Raw genomic sequence first — 25164 nt, 5'->3', positions numbered from 1 at the left:
ATTTTTTCATGTTAAGGATGTATTACTCAGTTCCTAGTTTATTTAGTGTTTTCTTGGTTTGTTTGTTTTGCTCAATAGTGTGTTGAAGTTTTTCTGTCAAATTATTTTCTGAAGTAATTGATCCATTTTACATTTTTACCAGTATTTTATGAAAGTTCCATTTATTCCACATCCTTGCCACTATTAGGTATGGTCAGTCTTTTTTTTTTATGAGTGATATTTAAACAAATGTATAGAGATATCTCATTGTGATTTTACTTTGTATTTCCCTAATGAAATAATATTGACCATCAATTCACTTATTTGCCACTGATTTATTTTCTTTGGTGTTTGTTCTGGTCTTTCAATCTGGATTGCTTTTACTTCTTTTTTTGGCCTGGTGACATTGGTACTACAGCAATGAATAGAAGTGGTAAGGGCAGACATCCTTATCTTGTTCCTGACCTGAAGGGAAAACATTTACTCTTTCACCATTAAGTATGTTATTCCTAGATTTTTCACAGATACCCTTTAAGTTTAGGATTTAGGAAATTCCCTTCTATTTCTTGTTTGTTGAGTTTTTATTAGTAATGGACATTGGATTTTTTTAGATACTTTTTCTGCATCTATTGTGATGATCATAATTCTTCTTCATTAGTGTGTTCATATGGTGCATTATATTGATTGGTTTTTGAATGTTAAATCAACCTTGCATTATAGGAATTAAAACCCACTTGGTCATGAATTATTTTTATACATCGTTGGATTCAATTTCTTAAACTTTTGTATAACTGACTCCCTTTGCTATACACCTGAAACCAACACAACATTGTAAATCAACTATATGCCAATAAAATTGATTTAAAAAATCAAGATATAGTAGCAGAAAAAGGTAAGGATGTTTGATGCTGAGAGAATAAAAATTGAAACTGAAAAAAATTTTTGTTTAGAATTTTTACATGTATTTTCATACGGGATGTTGCTTTGTAGTTTTCTTTCCTTTCAATGTCTTTGCCTGGTTTTGGTATCAGAGTAATGCTTACCATATAGAATGAGTTGGGAGGTATTCCTTTCTCTTAAACTTTCTGGAAGAGTCTGTGTAGAATTTGCATTACTTTTTCCTTAAATGTTTGGAACAACTCACCAGCAAAGTTACCTAGGCCTGGAATTTTCTGTGTGGGAAAGTTTTTAACTACAAATTCAACTTCTGTAACAGAAATAGTGCTATTCAGATTTTCTATCTTCTTGAGTGAGCTTTGGTAATTTGTGTCATTCATAAGAATGATCTGTTTCATCTAATTTGTCAAATTTTTTTTTTTTTTTTTTTTTTCAGTACGCAGGCCTCTCACTGTTGTGGCCTCTCCCATTGCGGAGCACAAGCTCTGGACGCACAGGCTCAGCTGCCATGGCTCACGGGCCCAGCCGCTCCGTGGCACGTGGGATCTTCCCGGACCAGGGCACGAACCCGTGTCCCCTGCATCAGCAGGCGGACTCTCAACCACTGTGCCACCAGGGAAGCCCTAACTTGTCAAATTTTAAATGCATGAATTTGTTCCTAATATTCCTTTACTACCCTTCTAATATACGTAGAATTAATACTGATGTTATTTCTTTCAGTTCTGGTATTAGTAATTTGTGTTTTCTTTTATTGATTAATCTATCTAGAGGTTTATCACTTTTATTGATCATTGCAAAGAACCAGCTTTTGGTTTCAATAATTTTCTCTGTTGTTTTTCTGTTTTTTATTTCATTGACTTATGCTCTAATTTTTATTATTTTCTTGCTCTTTTTAAAAATTATTTTTAGGGCTTCCCTGGTGGCGCAGTGGTTGAGAGTCCGCCTGCGGATGCATGGGAAACAGGTTTGTGCCCCGGTCCAGGAAGATCCCATATGTCGCGGAGCGGCTGGTCCCATGAGCCATGGCCGCTTAGCCTGAGCGTCTGGAGCCTGTGCTCCACAACAGGAGAGGCCACAGCAGTGAGAGGCACGCGTACCGCAAAAAAAAATATATATATATATATTTTAAAATAATTATTTTTATTACTTTCTCTTTTTTTTCCCTAGTTTTATAAAGTGGAAGGTGAGGTCACTAAATTAAACTTCTCTTCTAATATAGGCATTTAGTGCTATAAGTTTCCCTCAAAGTACTGCTTTAGCAGTGTCCCAGATTCTGAAATGCTCTGCTTTCATTTCGTTTAGTTGAAAATACTTTCTAATGTCCCTTTTTGTGTTTCTAAATATCCATGAGGTGTTTAGAAATGTGTTAGTTTCCAAATATTTGGAGATTTTCTAGGTAACTTTCTGCTATTGATTTTTAATTTAATTCCAGTGTAATCAAAGAACATACTTTGTATTACTTAAATCCTTTTAAATTTATCAAGCCTTATTTTATGGTCTAGAATATGGTCTCACCTGGTAAATGCTCTGTATGCACTTGAAAAGAATGTATATTCTGTTACTGGGGAGTGTTCTATATATATCAATTAGGTTAAGTTGGTTGATAGCATTGCTCAAGTCTACTATATACTTGCTGATTTTCTATTTGTTCTTTAATTATAGAGAGCCCTACAGACAAATTTTAGATTTATCTCTCCTTATAGTTCTATCATTTTTTGCTTCGTGTAAGGACTGTGTGACCCCTTTTCATGATGAAATTATTGTATTTATACCTGATAATATCCTTTGCCTCTGGAATATACTCTGACATCAATATGCCATTTCAGTCTTATTATGGCTTGATGTCAGCATGGTAAAATTTTCCATTCTTTTACTTTTAAACTACTTGTGTCTTTACGTTTAAAGCATAATTTCTTGCAGGCAGTATATAATTGGGTCTTACTTTTTAGCCAATGTGACAATCTCAGCTTGTTAACTGGGCCATTTAGACCATTTATCATTAGATTATTGATATGGCTGGACTTAAATCCACCATCTTGCTATTTGTTTTCTACTATTTTAGTGGTTGCTTTGGGGTTTAGAGTAAACATATTTAAATTATCAGTCTATCTTCAAGTAATTTTATACTACTTCATGCATAAGAATTTTATAATAGTACACTTAAGATTTCTCCCCTCTTGGCTTTTATGCTATTGTTATTATACATTTTACTAATACATGTTATCACCTCTACAACACAATGTTATTATCATTGTTTATACAGTCAATTATCTTTACAGAGACTTAATAAGAACATCTTAAGTATTTACCCTTGTAATTACAATTTCTAGTGACTTTCATTCCTTTGTGTAGATCTGTAATTCTATCTGATAACATTTTCCTTCTGCAAGATGGACTACGTTTAACATTTCTTATAGTGAGTCTGCTAGTGATGAATTCCTTCAGTTTTTGTGTGTCTGAAAGTGTCTCTATTTGGCTTTCATTTTTGGAAGATATTTTTGCTGGATATAGAATTCTGGGTTGACAGTTTTTCTTCTGACACTTTGAAGACATTACTCAACTTTCTTCTTGTTTGCATTGTTTATGACAAGAAAATATAATGTCATTCTTATCTTGGTTCCCCTGTATATAAGGTGTCTTTTTTCCTCTGGCTGCTTTTAAGATGTTCTCTATCCCTAGTTTTGATAATTTATGACATGCCTTAGTATAGTTTTCTTCTTGTTTCTTTTTTTAGGGGATCATTTAACTTCTTGAATCTGTGGATTTACAGTTTTCCTCAATTGTGGATAATTTTTTGCCCTTTTATATTCAAGTACTTTTTCAGTCCCCCATCTCTTCTCTCCTTTGGGCACTCCAATTACATGGTCTATGAAGTTATCCCATGCCTCACTGACCTCTTTTTCATCTTTTTAAAATTCTTTTTTCTCTTTGTGTTTCATTTTGGATATCTTCTATTGCTAAGTTTTCACATTTATTAATCTTGTTTTCTACCATTAACTGTTTCCCATCTAGTGTATTTTTCATTTTGCACATAGGGGTTCAATGTGAGTCTTTTTATATCTTCCATGTCTCTGTTTAACTTTCAACCATATGGAACACAATTAAAATAATTAATTGTTTTAATGTTTTTATCTGCTATTCTAAGATTTGTATAGGTTCTGTTTCAATTGATTGACTATTCTGTTCATTAGTTATGCTTTCCTGCCTCCTTACATGCCTGATTATCTTTGACTGGATGCCAGACACTGTGATTTTTACCTGTTAGGTGCTGGATATTTTTGCATTCCCTTCTTGTGCTGTGTTCCTAGATGCAGTTACGTTACTTGGAAATAATTTGATCATTTTGAGTCTTGTTTTTAGTTAGGCAGGTTCAGAGCATGCTAATCCTGAGGTTAATCATTTCCCACTACTGAGCAGGATCCTCCCAAGTATTCCACCCAATGTCACATGAATTATGAGATTTTCCAGTCTAGCTGGTGGGATCAGGTACTATTCCCAGTCCTGTGTGAACACCAGGCTCTATCCTTTTACTATCCTTCTAATTCTTTCAGACGGTTTTTCCCTTGGCTTGGATGCTCACATGCATATACTGAACAACGGTACTTTGATGGACACTTGAAGGGGGGTTTCCACAGTTTTATTTCTGTGCAGCTTTCTCCTCTCTGGTACTCTGTTCTGAAAATTCTAGTCTCCCTGGGCTCTCAGTTCCATCTCCTAAACTTAGGGAATCTCCCAGGCTCAACCTGGGTTCCCCTTCCCTGGGCCATGGTCTCAAAACTATCTTAAGGCACTAAATATAAGGGGGATCAACTCATTTGTTTTCCATCACTCAGAGATCACTGTGCTTGGCTGCCTGATCTTCAGTAACTTGAAAACCATTATTTAATATATTTTGTCTTTTTAAATCATTTCAGGTGGGAGTATGAATTTAGTCCCTGTTATTTCAAATGAGCAAAAGTCTTAAATTTGTACTTTTATTTATTTTATTTAGAGCATAGACAAAATTAAAATTCAAAGTGAAACATTGACAGTTTGTGGAAATAACGATTGAATACTAAAGGGAGGGAGATATAAACAACTTCCTGATGCGTAGCTCTATTTAGCAACAGTACACTTCTTTATTTACTAGCCTATCCGTACTGATATAGTCAACATCATCTGTACATTGTATGGGGCACTTAATCCTATGTAGGAAGCTCTCAATGTCCTCTGATGAGGTCCTAACACACTCCCCCATGGGATTCAGTGGCAGTATCCTTATGGAAAGATAAGATTGTGGCAGGGGAGTTGAATACAGAGATAAGAATACTGCTCCACTTTCAAGAATTGTCTAAGGGCCATAACTCTGTTTCCTATCTGCCTGAACTAATAGCTGCAGTAAAAATTAGTGACTGTTTTCAGTAACACAGAATAGCCTCAAGGAGGTGAAGAGATGGAGAAGGTGTTACTTGGGATGAAGTTGGGGAGAATGTCTAAAACTCACAGTGAGTTTTGAGTCTTGAGTTGTATTCTTCCCATAGAATTTTATTCTGGGGACTTCAGGTGAGAAGCCCAAGGGCTCCCACCTCATGTTTTGCTTGTTTAAGGACCAGAAAAGACTACTTGCCTCCCACCTACTAAAGATGTTGAGAATCAATTACCTGCTTGAAGCAATGGACAGGCGCTGGGACTGAACATGTTTCTTTTAGGTATTTGTCCCAGGTAAAATGACCTGTAAAGGAAATAGAAATCTCTATCACAGTCAACCTCCTAAAAAATGCTTTCAGGTTGTAACCTACACTAAACATTAGGCTATTTTCAGACTCGTCTGGAGCGTAAGAAAACTTATTTTGCCCTGTTTGGGCTCAAAGGAGTATTAAGGGGAAGAATCAAGGTGACCTGAGTGGATCATTTTAGATCAATGTTTTTAAATCACAGTCTAAGATGACCTGAGGTGTTTTTCATGTTAGTCCCTAAAGTGATCCATAATGCTAGAGCAAGTCATACCAGTGTCTCAAAGAAGTATCCAGGAAGCTCATGGAAAACAGAGCAGAAGAGGCAGAAAGTGGGTGAGGAGATTCCTTCTGAACAATCTGACTCCTGTCAAGGTTCCTTATTGCCATCAAATGATTGCTTTTAACACCTAATGTGGTTGAATCCTACCATCTCAGATCAGAAAGAATAAAGAAGAGACTATCTTGAGACATTGGGTAAGACGAGTTGTCGAGGGCAGGAAAAGCCAGAATGAGTGAGATTATACTTGAATCTTCACTCTAAAAACTGTTTCTCTCTCACCCACCCTTAACCCATTCCTATCCCTGCCACTGTCGCATTGCTCTGAGGTGCAAAATGACAAAGATCTGTTAATTTAGAGAAAAGTAGATACTCAGAAGCATTTCTGATGACAGTAACTAAGAATAAGTTGGGAAATTTACAGAATCTTTTAGCCTCTTGAAGTGGCCTTAGGGCCTCTCAAAGTGTGTGGCCTTAGGGCCTCTCAAAGTTTGAGGAACACTGTGCTAGAGAAACAATCTTTAAGGTGACACTTATTGGGGTCAGGGAAAACATTTTAAGGGATAGGCTATTAAAGACATATCTTACTGGACCACAAAAGATTACCAAGTTCTTTATTAAAGGTTAAATCAATTACGAATCTCCCTCTAATACCCACCTAGAGGTGACCCCATGATGGAGCAGGGAAGGTCCCAGAGACTCTCACAAGCTAAAACACTGTAGCAAACCAGCATTTCTTGAAGCTTCCTCTGCAGTGGAGCAGCACAGGGCCCCTTTGGGCCATGCAAAAAGCACTAGATGCTGGGAATAAAAACGAGTCACTGAATGATGAAATCTAAATCACTGCAAAGATGATGCCAAGACTTTATACTCTATTGACTTTATAGCTTCTGTTTTAAAACTGGTTCCTTTCCCACCATCCTAACCAAGCCAAATAGATTTGGCCAGAAATCACAGTCAGTTCTGAACTATTTCATGCACTCGCCAATGATTAATCATCTTGAATAGACAGTTAGCCCATAGGGTAAATGAGATGGGTATTTCCTGGAGTCAAGATTAAAGAGCTTATCAGAATTTAATAAAGCGTTTGCTCTTAGCTGAGATGGCTCTAAAGCAAAGACTGAATACTTTCCTCACTATTGGCTGTTAGAAAAAGAAAACATTAAAAATTATTTTTCCATTCTTACAAATAAATAAGTCAAATAGTAAGTCTTGGGTCTGACTAGACTGTAGCTCTTGAACTCTGGCATCTATAGCAGCACTGCCCACTAAAACCTTCTGTGATAACAGAAATGTTCTGTATCTGTGCTGACCAATAAGGTAGCCACTAGACACATGTCACTACTGAACACTTGAAATGTGGCTAGTGTGAGTGAGGAATTAAATTTTAAATGTTATTTAATTTTAACTAATTTAAATTTAAATACCTACATGTGGGTAACAGCTACTGCATAAGGAAAGTGCAGGAAGAGGTTTGGTCAGTCCTGGGTTGCTTGTATAAGTTTGCGTTCTGACCAAAAGCATCCAAAAGACTTTGGCTTTAGGAATTAGAGCAGCATCGGGATACCAAAATAATTAGGGTATGAATTATAGTTCTCTATTACACATATCAACTATGGTAACCAATCCCTATTATATAGGTAAGAAATATCACATCTTATACCATTTAGGGAGCACCCTATTACCAACTGAATGAAAAGGAATCTCTTTGTTAAAAGCAGTTCACCCACTGTTGAGGGTTCACTTGCTTGAACCATACCTAGATTAGTATTTTTCTTAAATTTGACTGCTTAGGCTATTTATAGCTTAGTCCCTTATTATCAGGTAAATTGCCAAATAATTTTTATTGACTCAATAAGAATATCTGAGCACCTATTATACTGTCCCATAATGAAGCCAAACATCATGTCTACCACATCACCAAGCACTAAAATATCACAAAAGAAATAGGACAGGCAATAAAATATAGATCAGGGGTTGGCAAACTTTCTTTAAAGGGCAGACAGAAAAAATTTTATGCTTTTTGGGCCATTCAGTCTCTGTCACAAATACTCAACCTGTACGTTGCAGCATGAAAACAGCCACAGACAATATGTAATTGAATGAGCATGACTGCGTTCCACTAAAACTTTATTTATAAAAACTGGCAGTGGGCTGCATTTGGCCCCCAAATAGTTGTTTGCCGACCCCTAAGATATAATATTGATTCTCAAATGCTACTTACCATCAAAATCTCCTAAATAATTTTTCTTTAAATACAGTTCTGAGACCCATCTGCAGAGGTCCTCATTCAGTAGTCTCTGAGTGTGGTCTGAGAATCTGTATTTTCAAAGGCTCCCTACGTAGTACTGATTAACTTCTATGCCTAGAAACTAATAGCGTAATTGAAAGAATGATATTGAGAGTCAGAAGATGCTGGTTAAAGTCTTGTTTCTATAACTAACCATCTTGAATAAATTACTTAATCCTTCCAAGCATCAGTTTACTCATCTGAAAGACAGAGACAATATCCCACAAGATTGTACACACACTCATTCATTCAATAAACATTTATTCAACTCCTTCTAAGTGCAAAAGCACTGTGTTAAATGTTAGGGGAACAAGATAGACATGGTTCCGAAATTCATGGAGGCTGCAGTTTAGAGATAAACAGTAGTATTAAATAAATAATAACACAAAGAATCTGGCACAATTATGATAAATTTAAGTTAATGAGGTAGTACAGGTTGCCCTGAGAATGCAGAACAGGGAAATCTAATCCATACTTGGGTCAAGGATTATTGTGAAGATTAACATTATTAGCTGATATTTTATAATTTACAGAGTGATTTCAATTATTCATTCAACTGATGTTTGAGTATCCTCTATGTGCCAGACACTTTTTCTATGTGCTAGGATAAGGCAGGAGGTCCCTACCCTCATGGAATTTACATTCTGGTGCATGATGAGGCACAATTAATACACAAACAACTAAATAAGGTAATAAGTGATAAGTACTTGAAGGAAATAAAATAATGTGATGTGACAGATAGAGACTGGGAACCCTCTTAGGTGGTGAAGTTATGGACAGATGCTCTACACAGGAAACATCTGAGCTGACACCTTACAGATGAGAGAAAGTCAGTCATCTCATTTGTACTGCTGAATAATGCTTATGAAAGTGTTTTATAAACTATAACAAACATACCACATGATAGTTACATTTATTATTAGGAAATAAGATCCCTGCCCTGAGGAGACTTACAAGCTGCATAGAAGTACCTTAAAAAATTAGAAGTCCCCTAAAACGTAAAGCACAAGAGATCCACCAGCTGAACACATTAATCCCTTTCTCTAATATTCATTCATTCAACAAATATTTATTGTGCAACTACTACTATATGCCAAGCCCAGTTCTAGGCACAGGTGATACAGCGAAGAACAAAACAGCCAAAATCTCTGCCCACATGGAGCTTACATTGTAAGGGGGAAGAGAGACAATAAATAAATAAACAAATAAATACAATTCAATTGGTCCAGAAGGTAACAGGGACACCAGATAATAACTGTACAGTTTCTGGCCCTTTTCAAATAAAGAAAAAATAAAGCAAGGTAAGAGGGAAAAAGAGAGTGTGTGTGCTGTTTTAAGCAGGATGGTCAAGAAAGGCATCTTGATGAGGTGATATAAAAGCTGAGATGTGAATGGTCCCTCTAGCCTCTGCTTAAATAATTCCAATGATGAGAAACTCATTATTTGGCTATGGTTCAATAGCACAAATGGACAGATTTTTAACCGTTAGAATCAGCCAAAGTCTGCCATCTTCTAACTTTACCCACTGGTCCTAGACATAATATATCTAATCCCCTAAATATGTCCCAAATCCCTCAACTTTTCCTAATTTAACATGGTTATGTCAGGCACCTCCATTCATGCTGGCTATTGTTCTGTCCACATTCCTCTACAAGAATTCTACTTTGTTCCACCTAAAGTGTGGAACCCAAATTCTTAAGAGCAGTAAAGACAATCATAGTCTTTAGATCAGAAATTGGGCTCCAAGATTACTGCCTGAAAAGTGGTCCATTGTTTATGTGCACCATAATTTACATAACAAAAGTATTTGTTAAATACTATTGATGGTCATTTAAGTGTTTTCTAATTTGTTTTGTTTTGTTTTGTTTTGTTTTTTGTTTTTGCCGTATGTTGCGGAGCACAGGCTCCGTACGCACAGGCTCAGCGGCCATGGCTCACGGGCCCAGCCGCTCCACGGCATGTGGGATCTTCCCAGATCGGGGCACGAACCCGTGTCCCCTGCATCGGCAGGCGGACTCTCAACCACTGCGCCACCAGGGAAGCCCCACTGTTTTCTAATTTTTGATGTGCATCTTTGTGTACATATCGTTAACATCTTTAAGATTATGTCCTTAGGGCAAATTCCTAAGAGTTGGATTAATGGTCAAAGAGTATGCATATTTTATGTTTTGATACAACAGAATTCCTACCAATAGTGCATCAGAGTATGTTTCTTATATCCTTGCTAAAACTGTTTTAACAATTTCTATAATTTTGATAATCTTATCAGTGCAAAAAAAAACACACTGTTACACTTATATTTGCAATTCTTTGACTACTAATACAATTGAAGATCTTTTTAGCCTTATTAGTTTATATTCTGTTTTTGCCATTTTTCACTGAGGTATTCTTTTGTTTTCTCACAGATTCTAAGAGTTCTTTGTAGATTGAAGATATATTAGTCCTTTGTCATATATGTTGAAGACACTTGTCTCAGTCTGATAGGATTTGCCTTTAAATTTCTCAGTCTTTTATTTTATGACTTCTTGATTTCATATCATGCTTTCCTCACTTCAGTATTATAAAAATAGTAACCCATGTTTTCTTCTAGGATTTCTAAAGTTTCATTTTTTTACATTTAAATGTTTGATCTATTTGGAATTTATTTTGTGAGACAAATGAGGCAAAGATACAGCTTTCCTTTTCACTTTTGTTCAATAAATGTGCTTCAAATTCACTTATTGAACAAATCATCTTCTCCCCACGGATTTGAAATGTCACCTTGATTATACATTAATTTCTTATATACACTTGGATCTATTTCTAGACTCTGTATTCTGTTCCTCTCATCAGTTACTCTCTTCCAGCACCAGGAGCACTTTGTTTCATATAATTTTACAATCAATTTAAATAGAGCAAGTCCTTTTCATAACCCTCAACCCTAGGTTTTCTTGGCACTTTCAAATGATTACTTAGTTTTGGCATAACCAGCACTAATAAAACCCAGTTATTCTAAAATGTCCAAAGCTAAGTTTATAAGATATACAGTAGTTCATCCTTAAAACACGGTCCATAGGCCTTTTAGTTCAATAGCTTGACGTTTTTTAATGGATCATCTAAAGATAAAACAGCAAGCCAAAAAAAGAATTTTTACTTTACCCGTCTTCCCAAAACAAATCCCACCCTTCCCAATCTCCTGTAACATCCTATTCACACCTTTATTTCCAAACTCTCTATATCATATTATCATAATTATTTATGTAAGGTCTTTATGGATTGAGGATATCTTTTATGAACTTTAAAAAATCTTCACTGTTTAACCCAGTGCCTGAAACTTAATAGAGGCGCCATAAAAGTTTGAAAAGTGAGTGAATGAAAAGAAGCAAACCAGTAATAGTCTTACTCTTTTCTGGACTAGTAACATCACATCACACCTGGGAAATTAAATGTTCTGGGAGCTATACTTTGAGAGGGATAGAACAAAGCAAAGCCTAAATGGTGACCTAAGTGATGAAGAGACACAAAACCATGTCACATGAGGACCAGCTGAAGGAATAATGAACATTTAGCGTGAATAAGAAAGCAAAGTCTCAGAGCCGTTTCTTCATCCATCCATCCAACAAATATTTATATTGTGTATCAAAGCACTGTGCTGGAGATACAACCATGATCAAAATACTGTTCTTGCCCTCATAGAGCTTCAATCTATTGAGGGATAGAGATTAAACAGCCGACTGTAATAAACTGGGATAAGTGCTACCCTTGGAGATGGAGTGTGCTATAGGAGGGTTTGTGGAAGGATTCCCACAGGAAGTAACTGCTAAGCTTCTGGTTATAGTGTAAAAGGATATGCAGGGAGTCAGCCAAAGAGAGAGGGAATTCTTTTGTTGTTGTTGTTTCAGACAGAGAGAAAAGCATGTATGGAGGCCCAGAAGTGAGAAAAAGCAGTTCTAAACCTGAATCTTTTGGTATGGCTACTGGGTAGATAAAGACAGTTTAGAAAAGAGGCTGTCGATAAGAGCAGTGTTCAGGTTTCAGAGAGTCTCATATACCACACTACTGAGAAGAGGAAGCACAAAAGGGTTTGTGGGAGGAGTCACTCTGTCTGCAGTGTGAAGAATGGATTTGAGGAGGGTAAGGCTGCAGGCAGAAGACTAGTTAGGAAGATTTTCTAATAATCTAGGTATGAGGTGATGGTTGCTTGAACTAGGAAAAGTAACAGAGTGGCAGTGAGAAAGCAGTCCTTAGAGCTGCTTTCAAATAACTAGAGGCCGGTGAGTGAAAAACCGGCTAAACCTATACCGTAAGGCTCTAAAAGTTATAGGAAGGACTAATAGAATTGACAAAGAAACAGATTTTGGCCCAATAAATATTTGTCTAAATATGAAGTGAGTTGCTTGGGGAGTTTAAGACAAGACATTTTACAAGAAATACAAAATGCTGGAGTTTGAAATGTTGAGTCAAGTTGGATTATTTTAAGGCCTCTTCCAAACTCTGAGATTCTAAAAATCTACTGAATTTTCTTTCAGTTTGGTATTTGGGACTACTCTCTATGCTTGATGGACAAAATGAAATATGCAAGATTAATTTACCAGAGGCTATGCCTGGCTGTGCTACCTCTACTCTCACAAGGAAAAACATACTTTCAAATTTTAGTATCACTTTATGTACTTCATGTTGAATTGAGTATCCACTTTTCACAATTCCCTGTCAACAGAATAGGTTGCTCACAACATACCTTAAATGTCACTGAACTAAATTGTTATTATTGTTCACATTAGCAACAAACCCCAAAACAGCAGCAGCTATCACTGAGTGCCTTCTGTTTGCCTGCACCATGCCATACTATGTTCACTATTTCCCCTGTTAAGTATAACCTGAAAAGTAGGTTTAAGTAAGATGGGTTTTATTTAGGCTCAGAAAGATTAAGCATTTTTCCTGAAGTCACAAAACTGGTAAGCGGGGAAAAGGAATTTGAACCAAGGCCTGTCTGATTCTTATGTCCATGCTTTTTACCACACACCAGTACCTTAGAAAGCTTGAGGAAAGTTTTAAGGAATTATAAAAAGTGACTATCATTTATTGTTTATCAAGTGTCAGGCCCTTTACCTGCATTATTTCATTTCATTCATTTCTTCAGCTCATATTCATAGAATGCTTCACTTCAAAGAATGTCACAAGATTTGACTTAAAGTCTGAGGATAGTCGCTGAACAAATGAAAATAATAATCCTCCAAAGTTGAAAAGTATTTGAGAGTTTTTAAGATGTTTTCACATCCATTAGCTCATGTAATCTTCTTAACAACCCTGTGAAGTAGGTAGAATGGGATTATTATCCCCATTTACAAATCAGAAAACCAAGGATTAGTGTCACAAAGTTACTAAGTGGCAAAGGTGGCTTTCCTTGTCTAGTGTTCTACTACTTTACGTTACCTTCTTTGTCAGTGGGCAATGAAAGTAATATGTTACTGGAAGAAAAGGAAAGAGGGAGCAAACAGAAAATGATAATAATAGGGCTGAACACAGGAAGTTGCAATAACAAAATATAAAACAATACTTCAACAAAAGTTAATGAAGGTATCAGGATATTAACATTTAAGGAACATGCAGAATTTTAAAGGACTCTAAGAAGTTAAGACTGACATTTATATAGGAACCCTGAAAGCTGATTGAGAAATATTAACATTAGTTTCATTTCTAAAATCCTAGTGCGGAAGTACACTATTCAGGGATGAAAACCAAATGCAGTATCAGTCTGACTCCTGTTGTTTGATATTTTAATATTTCAGTTTTTATGTAGTTAAAAAATTTAGAAAATCTTTAGGTTTAATTTCAGTTCAATATATCTCATGAATAATTTCTTTTGGGAAAATCCCAACAAATTCTGATTTATGGACAATGGGGGTTTGTTTTGGCTCTGGATTTACTAAATTAAGAAGTAACTTCCAGTTTGGTTCAGTTCCCATTCCTTCTTGTACTCATGTAATTAACCACCTCTCTCCCTTTTTGTTAGCGTGGTCTGTGGCCTCCTGATAAGGAGAGTTTGTCATGGCAGCAAAGATGAATTATGTGGGCTCATTAGGCAGACAAGAGCACAGGATTCACTAGTTCATGAGACAGAGACACATGGAATTCTTTACCTAGTTACAATCTAATCCCTGGCTTAGTAATTCCCCATATTTAACAGAAACACACAAAAAAATATCTTACCTAGCTCCAGGATGTCAGTAGCTTCTATTAAAGAAAAAAATGTTACAGCATAAGTCATCATGACAAACACACCGAAATGACAGAACAGTGAAGTTCTGGGGTAAAATGAGGGCTTGAGAGTTTGTGTAGTTCAGTTCTCTCATTTTAAAAGATACTCAGTTCATTACTAGTAGTTATGGAAGTACACCACCCAATTCTGCCTTACTCTTAAAAACGATGGAAATCCAGAGAGGATAAATAACTGTTCTTAAAGCTATGAAGCTAATTTGAGATTGCCTGGACTCAGAATCTAAATTTCCTGATTTCACGCTCAACACAAAGCATATTGCATTTGACAGGTACCTCTACAAACTATATTTGCTTTAACCAGTGAGTTCTTGGTACACTCAGACCTCTAAAAACAAAGGTTTTATGGTAAGAGATGTCAAATTAAATTTTTCCATGCTAAATAGATTTATTCTTACCTTGATATTGGGATGCTGACTCTGATAGGTGACCATATTTATGTTTTCTAACATCATTCCAGTCTATTACTGCAGGAAGAGAGAAAACAGTCATGTAGAAAGAAAGTACAAGATTCAATACTTCTCCAATTCAGCAGTATGTTGCAATAGTCTTTGATAAAATAATCAACTTCTGAGATTCTAGTCTAAGGAAATAATCCAAAATACAGAAAGAGGTTTTATTTAAAAAGCTTTAATATTGTTTATAATAACAAAAAAATTGGGGTGGAGGGGGCACCTAAGTGTTCAAAACAGAAGACTGATTAGGATACTGCAATACATTTGTCACTTGACAAAGTATTTTGCAGCTGTTACATTTTTACAAAGCCTAAACAATAAAATGGGAAAGTGTTTAAGTTATAACATTATCTGGTAAAATATGGGATCAAAAATTATATTCAAGGAATAATCACAATTATGTAAAAAACTGAAACCAAAGAACGCCTATGTTACGGACTGAATTGTGTCCCCCCCAAAATTCATATTGAAGTCCTCATTCCTCAGTACCTCAGAACGCGACTGTATTTGGAGGTAGGGTCTATAAAGAAGTAATTAAGTTAAAATGAGATCTAAATTTAGGGTGGGCCCTAATCCAATATGACTGGTGTCCTCATAAGAAGAGGAAATTTGGACAGAGACAATGATAGAGAAAAGACTATGTGAAGACATAGGGAGAAGACAGACATTTACAAGCCGAGGAGAAAAAACCAACCCTGCTGAACCTTGATCTTGGACTTGTAGCATCCAGAACTTTAAGAAAATACATTTCTGTTGTTTAAATGACCCAATCTGTAGCCTTTGTTATGGAAGGTCTAGCAAACTTAACACAACCCTAAAAAGTTATCGCCAGGAAAAAAAAACAGAAGTAAATGCAGCAAATATAAACAAATGGTTATCTTTGGATGGTGGTACTGTTTTTCTCCCCTTTCTAACCTCAAATATTTTCAAATTTTCTATACAGAGTATATATTACTTCTATAATGGAAATACCTTTTCCTTGTTTGAAAATTTAGATTCACCTACTGACCCCACCACTTTCTCACCATTATTACCCATCATGTTTTCACTTCTCTTCTTACCCAGCTCAGTTTCCATGGTTCCTCACTAAAATCACTCCATGGCAAATACTCTTAACTCCTTCCCACCTCTTTTTTTGTGTGTGTGAAACTTGCCTAGTAAAGCCTCAACCCTAACTCTGGTTAAAACCACTCATCCACCTATATCATGCCTAGTCCAATAGCTCATGAGTGCTAAAGAAAAACAAGTGCAAGCTTACTGGTCTCACCTTAAACTCATGGCTACAATTCTCAAATGCTACTTACTTAACACTGTCCAGAAATCAAGGCACATTTCCCTAATATGTTTGCTTTTCTCCTTTCCAAAAAAATAAATTCATATATTTTTCTCTCTCCTCATACTACAAATATTCCCTCCTTCACCTTCACTCTTAGGAGATGACGTTAATTCAGCGTTCATTGAGAAAACAAAAATAATAGATGAGAACCTTCTATATGCCACTCATTTCAGGAAGATTCAGACTTGATCTTGTTTAGTGGTATATCCCCAAAGCATAGTATAGAAGCATGTGCTCAGTTAATATCTGGTGAAGGAATGAATCTACTTATTCATCATTCTTTCTGATTTTTCTTCTGCTGCTGTGGATGAAGCGTGTCTGTTTTTAATCAACAGTCCACCCTACAATTTTTCTCCAGATCCCATTTCCTCTCATCCTCTTAAGGACTTTGCAAGTATTTCACTTCTAACAGAGAGTTTGCATAAGTATTCTTACTGCTCCATCATCTCCTATCAAAAAAAAACACACAAAACCCCCAAACAAACATGCTCTCGCCCAACCTTCTCTTAATTCCACTTATATGCTTCCTGCTATATCTTTCAATTTCTCTGCTCTCCTTCATGGGAAATTAAGAGTCGTCTTAAAGGCAATAAGTTATTGCCTCCTCACTTACTCACATTATGTCCTCATTCAAATAGGGTTTTACTGCTCACCACTCCACTGTGCTTTGTTCCAAATTCATATTTCCAGCACTGGCCTCCTCTTGGAATTCTACGCTTACATATATGTACAACTACCTTTAGGCCACCTCTACATGGTTATCAATCAGATATCTCAAATTTAACATGGCTGAAACAGAACCCTATCTCTTGCCAAGCTGTTCTCCTTTTTGTCTTCCCCAAACCAGGAGATGGCATCTCTATCACCTAGCTCCTCAAGCTAAAAATCCTTGAAATTATCCTTGATGTCTCTATTTCCTCTACACTCAAATTCAATCCATCAGTAGTTTCTGTCGGGCCATATCCCAAATCCATCCACTGCTCTTAATTTCACCACTCACACTCTAGTTTAAGTCACTATTATCTCTTATCTGGACTGTTACAACAGCCTGCTAACTTGTATTCCTGCTTCTACTCTTGCCCTATTCCAACCTATTCTCCACAGAAAAGTCAGAGTGAGCATTTTAAAACACACGACAGATAATGTCATTTATCTGCTTAAGGACCTCAAATAACTTCCCACTGAGTGAAGGGTGCCTTACAAAGCTAGGCAGGATCTGGCTACTGCCATTTCTGTGATCTTGTCTGTTATGACTTTTCCCTTTTCCACTACACTCTAGTCACACTGGCCAGTGTCCCACTCCAAGTGTTTGCATTTTCTCCTGGTTTGATGTCGCCAGTCTTTCTAGTAAACTGCTAATGTTTGTTCTTCTCTAAATCATGAATAAAGATTACAAACTTGATCAGGCTTAAAAATTGCTGACAGAGACAAAAGATATTAGGGTATCATAACTGAATTTGTGTTTAAAATTTTTCATAATTATTTTAGGTAAGGAAAGAAATGATGCCGTGAAACACTATGTCAGACCTGCTCTGTCCAACATGGTAGCCACTCGCCATATGCAGCTGCTGAGCACTTGAAATGTGGCTAGTGTCATTTAGGAAGTAAATTTAATTTTGCTTTAATTTTTATTAACTTAACTTCAAAAACGGACATTTGGTGCAGTTATTGGGAAAAATTTTAAGTGTGTTTGGAACAAAACTGGGTACGAGAATCTAGTTTTTCAACGATAGATTTTTTTGAAATCTAAATACAGATCAAGTATTTCTGATAAAACTTTAGTGTCTGAATTGACATTTACTGTAACTGTAAAACATATACCAGATTCTGAAGACTGAGTATTAAAAAGGGAATATAAAATAGCTCATTATATATTTTTATATTGGTTACATGTCAAAATAGTATTTTAGATATAGTAGATTAAATAAAATATATTACTAAAATTAAATCCCCCCTTATTTTTTCACCTTTTGCAATGTGGCTATTAGAAAAATCTAAATTACATATGTGACTTACATTGTATTACTATTGGACAGTGCCATGTTGTCCAACTGTAGTTCAATGTGGCTGCAGCCGAAGGCATGCAAAGTGTATCATAAGAAAAGTGAAATGTGGTCAATGTCAGTGGCTATAATTTTTACTATATCTGAGAAAGCAGATCTACAAGCAAGAAGCCAATGGGCAAGAAGCAGAGGTGAGGGATGGAGGAGAGAATACACTAATGGCCCATGGGATCTTGGTTCTGGAGGCTCATTAAACCCTTGTTTTCCACATGGCTTGGTTGTTCAACCTGCTTAGTAATTAAAAGAATTCTAACTATTTCAGATGTAGAGGTAGAAGAAAAGGCTTTACAGAAAATATGATTTTAGTGTCAAGTGGAAGAGCAAGCTTGATTTAATCTCAGACAAAACAAGTCATCCCACCTAAGTAAAAACCAAGTAAGGGTTAAGACACAACAAACTAGAAAACTGTGCTTAAACATAAAGAGATCTTATCTTTAAAGATTTCTGATAAGGTTCTTAGTTTCTACAATACTAAAATTTTATTTAGAATCTAAACCCTGACGTTTGTAAGGTAGTTTTCTACTAAATTCAGCTAATACTATTAAAAAAGTGACTATAAAAAAAGGCAAGAATGCATACCTTCCAGAAATGACAAGTTTTAATGACATTTAAGAAATATCATACAAAATGTCTAGCACAGTGCCTAACACAGAGAACAAATTCATTAAATAATAAGTTTTCCTTTCTTTCCTTTCTTAATAATAATCTCTAGTCTGGCTGAACTGTTATAGAAATATTTTTAGGTATTTAAAAAGCAAAACTTCCAACCTCCTCTCACAACCTTGAAAACTGATGCTAATGACAAAAAAGACATCATGGTTAAAAGAAAAAGATAACGAGTGACATAATTAGTAGTGAGGAATTCCTTAAATTCACTCCTTGCCAAGTCTCTTAACCCCTCTTACCTCCAGGATGGGGTAAAAATATACTTACCGCTAGGTTGCATAGTCAATGGACTAAAAACTGGTCAGGGAGTTAAGAGGTTTGGGATTTACCCCTGGATCCACCAATACCTTGCTCTGACCTCTGACAAGTCAGTTTCTCTGTATGTTAATTTCTCCATCTGTAAAATGGGGGTGGGAGGAAGGGGGACACTTATTACCCTGTAAAGGACTGAGACTTTACTGGTACTAACAAATTGGACTACATTATAAGAAAAGTAGGACACTTAGATATAATGTTTTTGCTTATTAGAATATCTCAGGGTTGGATAGTACTTTATGCTAAGTACCACGGGTTAAATTGAACTAAGCCTCAATATTCACAGAAATAAAAAATATAGATATTTGAGAATGGACTTGAGGATATGGGGAGGGGGAAGGGTAAGATGTGACAAAGCGCAAGAGAGGCATGGACATATACACTACCAAACGTAAGGTAGATAGCTAGTGGGAAGCAGCCACATAGCACAGGGAGATCTGCTTGGTGCTTTGTGACCGCCTGGAGGGGTGGGATAGGGAGGGTGGGAGGGAGGGAGACGCAAGAGGGAAGAGATATGGGAACATATGTATATGTATAACTGATTCACTTTGTTATAAAGCAGAAACTAACACACCATTGTAAAGCAATTATACACCAATAAAGATGTAAAAAAAAAAAGAAATAAAAAATATAGATATTTGGTCCCATGCAAATCCCAAATTTCCAACTAACCAGGTTAGGCCAAAAAATCAAAAGATACTAAAAATACATTAACACGGCGTTATAAACTGAATTACGTACCACCCCCGCAAATTTGTATATTGAAGTCCTAATCCCCCAGTGTGACTGTATTTGGAGACAGGACTTTTAAGGAGGTAACTAAGGTAAAATGAGGTCATAAGGGTGGGGCCCTAATCTGATAGGACTGGTGTGCTAATGAAAAGGAAGCGGTACCAGAGACTGACTGGTCTCTGTCTCTGTCTCTCAACCACCCCTGCCACCAACACATACAGAGAAAATGGTCAGCTGAGGACACAGCCAGAAAGCCAGAGGTGCTCTGTCTATAAGCCGAGGAGGGAAGTCTCACCAGAAACCAACCCCGCTGGTATATTGATCTTGGACTTCTAGCCTCAGCAGCTGTGAGAAAATAAGCTTCTGCTGTTTAAACCACCCCACTTGTGGTATTTTGTTATGGCAGTCCAAACACACTAATACACATGGTCATAGGACAAATGAAGCTATAGCATTTCTTTGAGAGTATCTCATATAACGCTATTCAGTTTTCAAGTTGTCCTAAAGAATCCTCACTCTTCCTTTTACTACAGTCTGATTGGTGGTAAAATAGAGCATAACAAAATAAAAACAACAAAAGAAAACCAAACTGGAAGTTAAAATTTTATCCTGCTTTGAATCGCAAGACTATTTTCCCTTGACGATTTTAGGCAAGTTGTTAATTGCACTGAACCTGTTTTTTCTAAATCAGTAAAGTAGGGATGCTCATCCCAATGCTACTTGCTTCACTTGTATTTGCTTGTATTTGCTTTGCTTGCTCAATTACCCCAAGGGAGAGAACTAGGATCAGTGGGTGGAAGCTATAGGTAGACAGGTTTCAGCTCATTACTAGGAGGAACTTGCTGGCAGTCGGAGGTAATCAACAGTGGAATGAACTCTCTGGGAAGGGAAGGTATGAATCTGCCATCATTGAGGGCATAGAAGTAGAAGTAAGATAATCTCTTGGTGGAAATACTAAATCATGAGAAGGAGGAGGGAGGCTGGACTAGGTAACCTTTAAAGGTCCTGCCCAAATCTGACAGTCTATAATTTTATGAGGGTATGGAGCTCCTGCTTTCATCATTACAACACTGTGCAACTTTAGGTTTGCAGCATAGACAGTGTACATATCTACATTACCAGCTTTCTCTCTGAAGGCTTACAGAAGAGTGATGCAGGGGGGGCAGAAGAAATAACAATATCAGTACCATCACCATGATCTTATTTCCCTTCTGCATCTTCATCTACCATATACTTGGCACTGTGGCAGGCACTTTATATACTTTATCGCTAATCTTTAAGAGTCCAGCTAGGCTATTGTGAGACTCTGAGCTGGTAAGATATTGTCTACGGGTTTTATTTTCCTCATTTGGAAAAGGAAGGGGCTGAACTTTGCTATTCATTAAAGGGAACATTAAGGTCCCCTTTAATTTCCTTTATACTATGAGTCTGAAGGGGAAGTAGCACTAGGGACCCAGCTCAATTATTTCCTCCCTATGCAACACAGCTTAACCTGGCAGATACTTTGAAACATCTTCCTTCTTTGGAATAATGAACAATGTGTGCCACCTTCATTTTACACAGTAAATATAGTAGTGAAAGGTTAAGTGTAAACAGAATTTTTAATAAAAAATTAAGTACATTTTGAACACACCAAAATGGTTAGTTAAAAGAAATCTTTAAAAAAATAAGTTCAATGTTTGCTGCAAAGTAACTTGTTCTATAAATTTGGATTTTATATTTTGGATTTTCTCTTATCACTTTGTCCTCCACTCAGTCTGTTGAGGTAATCAGTCTGTTGGTATGAACACAGAACTATAGGTTTGAAAGGAATATTAAAAGTCATTTAGCTCAATGCCTCCTCCTCTCCCTGCCTCTAACTCCACTAACCCTAGCCAATGCTTGAATCTTCCTTCTAACATCCCTACCAAGTCTTTGCTTACTCTTCTAGTGATGAAGATCCCACATCTCCCCCGGAAGTTCCTTCCATTCTTGGCAGTGGACCTTGGCTTTAGGGACGTGATTCTCAATATTTTTTCTATCTCAGCAACCATGAGGGAATCCCAGAACACTTCCATCCATAACAGTAGTTTCACATACATCCAAATTTTAATAGAGGTTCTCTCTAGAGAGCAAGATGGTGATGGGAGGGAAACTTTCTCTTTGGTATACTTCTGTTGGTAATTTTTTTACACTGCATATATATTACTTTAATACATACATGCATACATTTTTGAAAAGTGGTCCAAGGGGGTAAATCTTTATCACAGTAGTGATGGGGGTTGGACAGGAACAAGTTCCCCTACAGGAATAACACAGAATGAGAGGCAATGGGGTGTTACGATTTGACACCTCCATCGGCTGTTAATATACTCAGGTGTAGAGTGGGCACTGAATTGACTGTAATATACTTGTTGTGGGGAGGCTGAATGCCCTCTAGCTCCTTGAAAACCATTGCTAATCTCTATCTCAACTGAGTAAGCCAGCTCTTCAGGCATTTTAAGACAGCTTTCATGTGTGCAAGGAAAGTTAACTGCCTTCTGGCCTCACCAAGGTTAAACTCAATGACTAACGGTATAACGTGTCTCACTGTGTAATGAATCTGCCTCTTTTTCCCTGCCATTCCGCCGAAGCCATAGTACACTCTTCTAATTGGACCCTCTGCCTTCCAGTATTATTCTTCTATAGTCCGTTCATTTTCTCTTTATCATGATGGGAGAGCACACTTCCTAATTACTAAGACTAGTTACCTTACTCCAGGCTTATGGTTGTTTTTTACCAAATATCCCCAGATTTCCCTCCTCTACTATGAAGACTCTGCAGACAGACTGCCTGGGTTCAGATTTGGTTCTCTCACTTACTAGCTGTATAACCTTGGCTAAGTAACTTTAATCCCCTGTGCCTCAGTTTCCTCATCTGCAAAATAAAGACAACAGCAGCAATTAGCTTATACAGTTGCAGAAGTCTAACTAGGATACATATAAAGCACATGGAACAGTACCTGGCATACAGTGGATGCTCAAATCAATATTAATTTGTACTGCTGCTTCCTTCTCCTTCATCATCACCATCATCATGCCCTACTACTACTTAGGGAACTTTCTTACTGTAGGCCCAGAGTATTTACTTGACAACTTCTTTTCATTAGATTTCTATGTTTCTTCTTTCTCAATCCAAAGCATTCTTGACATTTCATCTCTTCAACACAGTTCTCTCTGACAAACTGGATTACAGTCAAACTTTCCCATTTGGCATTCCTACTACTATGGCTGTTTTTGTTGCATTATGATGCACACTCATGCTTCATCAATTCACATTCCTCTTTTCATACCTCTATTCAAAACCTATCTTCTAGAGCAGGGAGTAGAAAACTTTCTGTAAAGAGCCAGATAGTAAATATTTTCAGTTTTATGGGACATATGGTTTCTGCTACAACTACTCATCTCTGCCATTGTAGCATGAAAGTAGCCATACACATTAACAAATGAACACGGCTATATTCCAGTAAACCTTTATTTACAAAAACAGGCAGCCAGCAGGATTTGGCCTATGGGCCATAGTTTACTGATCCCTGATCTAGAGGAATCCTTCCCTAAATAACTCCACCTGGCTGTGATCATTCCACTATTCTACTTCAAGTATGTACTATATTCATTTACAAATAGTTATAAACTTCTGAGTATTTTTTACGTGGTCAGTCTCCCACTTAGATTAGTGTACAGATCCTTTAAGGAAAGCTGTTATTTCATTCATTAAACAAAACGTAGCTAAGCCTAGGAGTAACACTGAGTGTTAAGAACATGAAGACAAATAAGTCCCAGTCTATGGTCACAAAAAACTCACAGATTAGTAGGATAGACAGCAACTCAAATAAACTATCATAATACAATGTGATTTTTGCTATAAGAGAGATTTGCTATACAAAGTGCTCTGAGAAAAGAGAAAGGAATGATTGACTTTGCTTGGGGAGAGGAGGAAAGCTTCACAGAGGACATGAAGTTAAGCTAGAATTGTCAGAAGAAAGATGAATAGGCATTTGAGGCAAAGGGAATATAGTATAAAGGTACTTAAGACATGGAAATGGACCATGTGTTTGGACAACAGCCAGCAGCTGCTGTAGAAGGAAAGTGGTAGGGTAAGCTACAGAGACAAATGACAGGAACTGAGGAAGATGAGAATACAAAGGTAAGTACCAGCAAATGAAGAGCCTCATTTGCCATAATAAGACAATGGTATGTACACAATAAGGAGTCTGGTATCATCCCAAAGATTATATTTAAACATTCAATAACAAGACCTGATTTATTAATTATATTTTACACTCATAAAGGGTTTTTAACTTTTTCATATATTATTTTAACTTTTACATATATTATTTCCAATGTTCATAGAGCATCCATACTTACATATCTACTAAATTCTGACTAATGATATGAACTAAATAATCTAAATAATGATTATGAACTTGTGATGTAGTGAGAAGGGTAAGATTTAGAAGCAAAAGATTCAGGACTAAATCTTGCAGTTTATAGTAACAACATTCGGAATAAGTCTCTTAACCCTTCATTGTTTCCATAAAAGAGGAATAGCAACAGTCCCTATTTCAAAAGCTTACAGTAAAGACTATTTGAGATAATTACATGAAGAGTACTTTGCAAACTAAAAAAGAGTTGTATAAATGATGTGCAGGATTTGTGAAAATTGCAGGGTAAGTTGGCAAGAAAGGGTGAGATTTTTTTATTTACTCAAACAGCTTGTTGTGACACATACACTCACACACAGCCTGACAGAAGGTAACTCTCCATTTCTATTACATATAAGAATAGGTTCTGACCTTTTCGAGGATCCGATTTTTGCATGGTACCATCAGCTATACCCAATAGGAATTTCCTCCTTAGCAAGATGGAGACATCTAGAAGCAAAAGATTAAAAAAAAAAAAATTAGAAATGTGAACTACTGTAGATTGAAGGAGACCTGCAGTGAAATTAGGTTTTAATCAGAAGAAACCAGCAGGCTGAACACCTAGAAGGGCTTCCCAAGGGCAGTAATATAGTTAGGTTTCCAGTTTCCAGGATCCTTCCCTCAGCTTTTTGAGTTCAGAACCCCAATTCTGTTAAAAATAGAACAGATTCTTCAGGGCATTAACAGGTCATGAAATAATAATGGATAAACCAGAACGTTACTCTATTAACTCACTGTGAGAA

At 36.6% G+C, this 25164-nt stretch overlaps 1 protein-coding gene across 9 annotated transcripts in view; it reads right to left on the bottom strand.

The window, feature by feature from the left end:
- SCMH1 (Scm polycomb group protein homolog 1) overlaps window positions 1-25164 on the bottom strand; it is a 188144-nt gene that overhangs the window by 119193 nt on the left and 43787 nt on the right. For 3 of the 9 annotated variants that reach the window (XM_089895192.1, XM_089895178.1, XM_022575414.2), the window contains exons 2-5: window positions 24794-24871; window positions 14812-14880; window positions 14348-14371; window positions 5517-5587 (exon numbers count right to left, since the gene is read on the bottom strand). In XM_089895192.1, the coding sequence (XP_089751318.1) occupies window positions 5517-5587; window positions 14348-14371; window positions 14812-14880; window positions 24794-24818 (189 nt within the window). In that variant the 5' untranslated portion in view covers window positions 24819-24871. Of the gene's footprint in view, window positions 1-5516; window positions 5588-6526; window positions 6670-13246; window positions 13445-14347; window positions 14372-14811; window positions 14881-19200; window positions 19331-24793; window positions 24872-25164 lie in introns of those variants that run through there. The other 6 variants (XM_089895198.1, XM_022575419.2, XM_022575416.2 and 3 more) reach the window with 5 other exon arrangements.

Source organism: Delphinapterus leucas, chromosome 1 (assembly GCF_059928025.1).
Source record: "Delphinapterus leucas isolate spDelLeu-1000000601 "Yukka" chromosome 1, BTC_Dleu_Yukka2, whole genome shotgun sequence".
In the NCBI taxonomy this organism is placed as follows: Eukaryota; Metazoa; Chordata; class Mammalia; order Artiodactyla; family Monodontidae; genus Delphinapterus; species Delphinapterus leucas.
The sequence above is the reverse complement of the archived record's forward strand: the minus strand, read 5'-3'. Positions and strand labels throughout refer to the sequence as shown.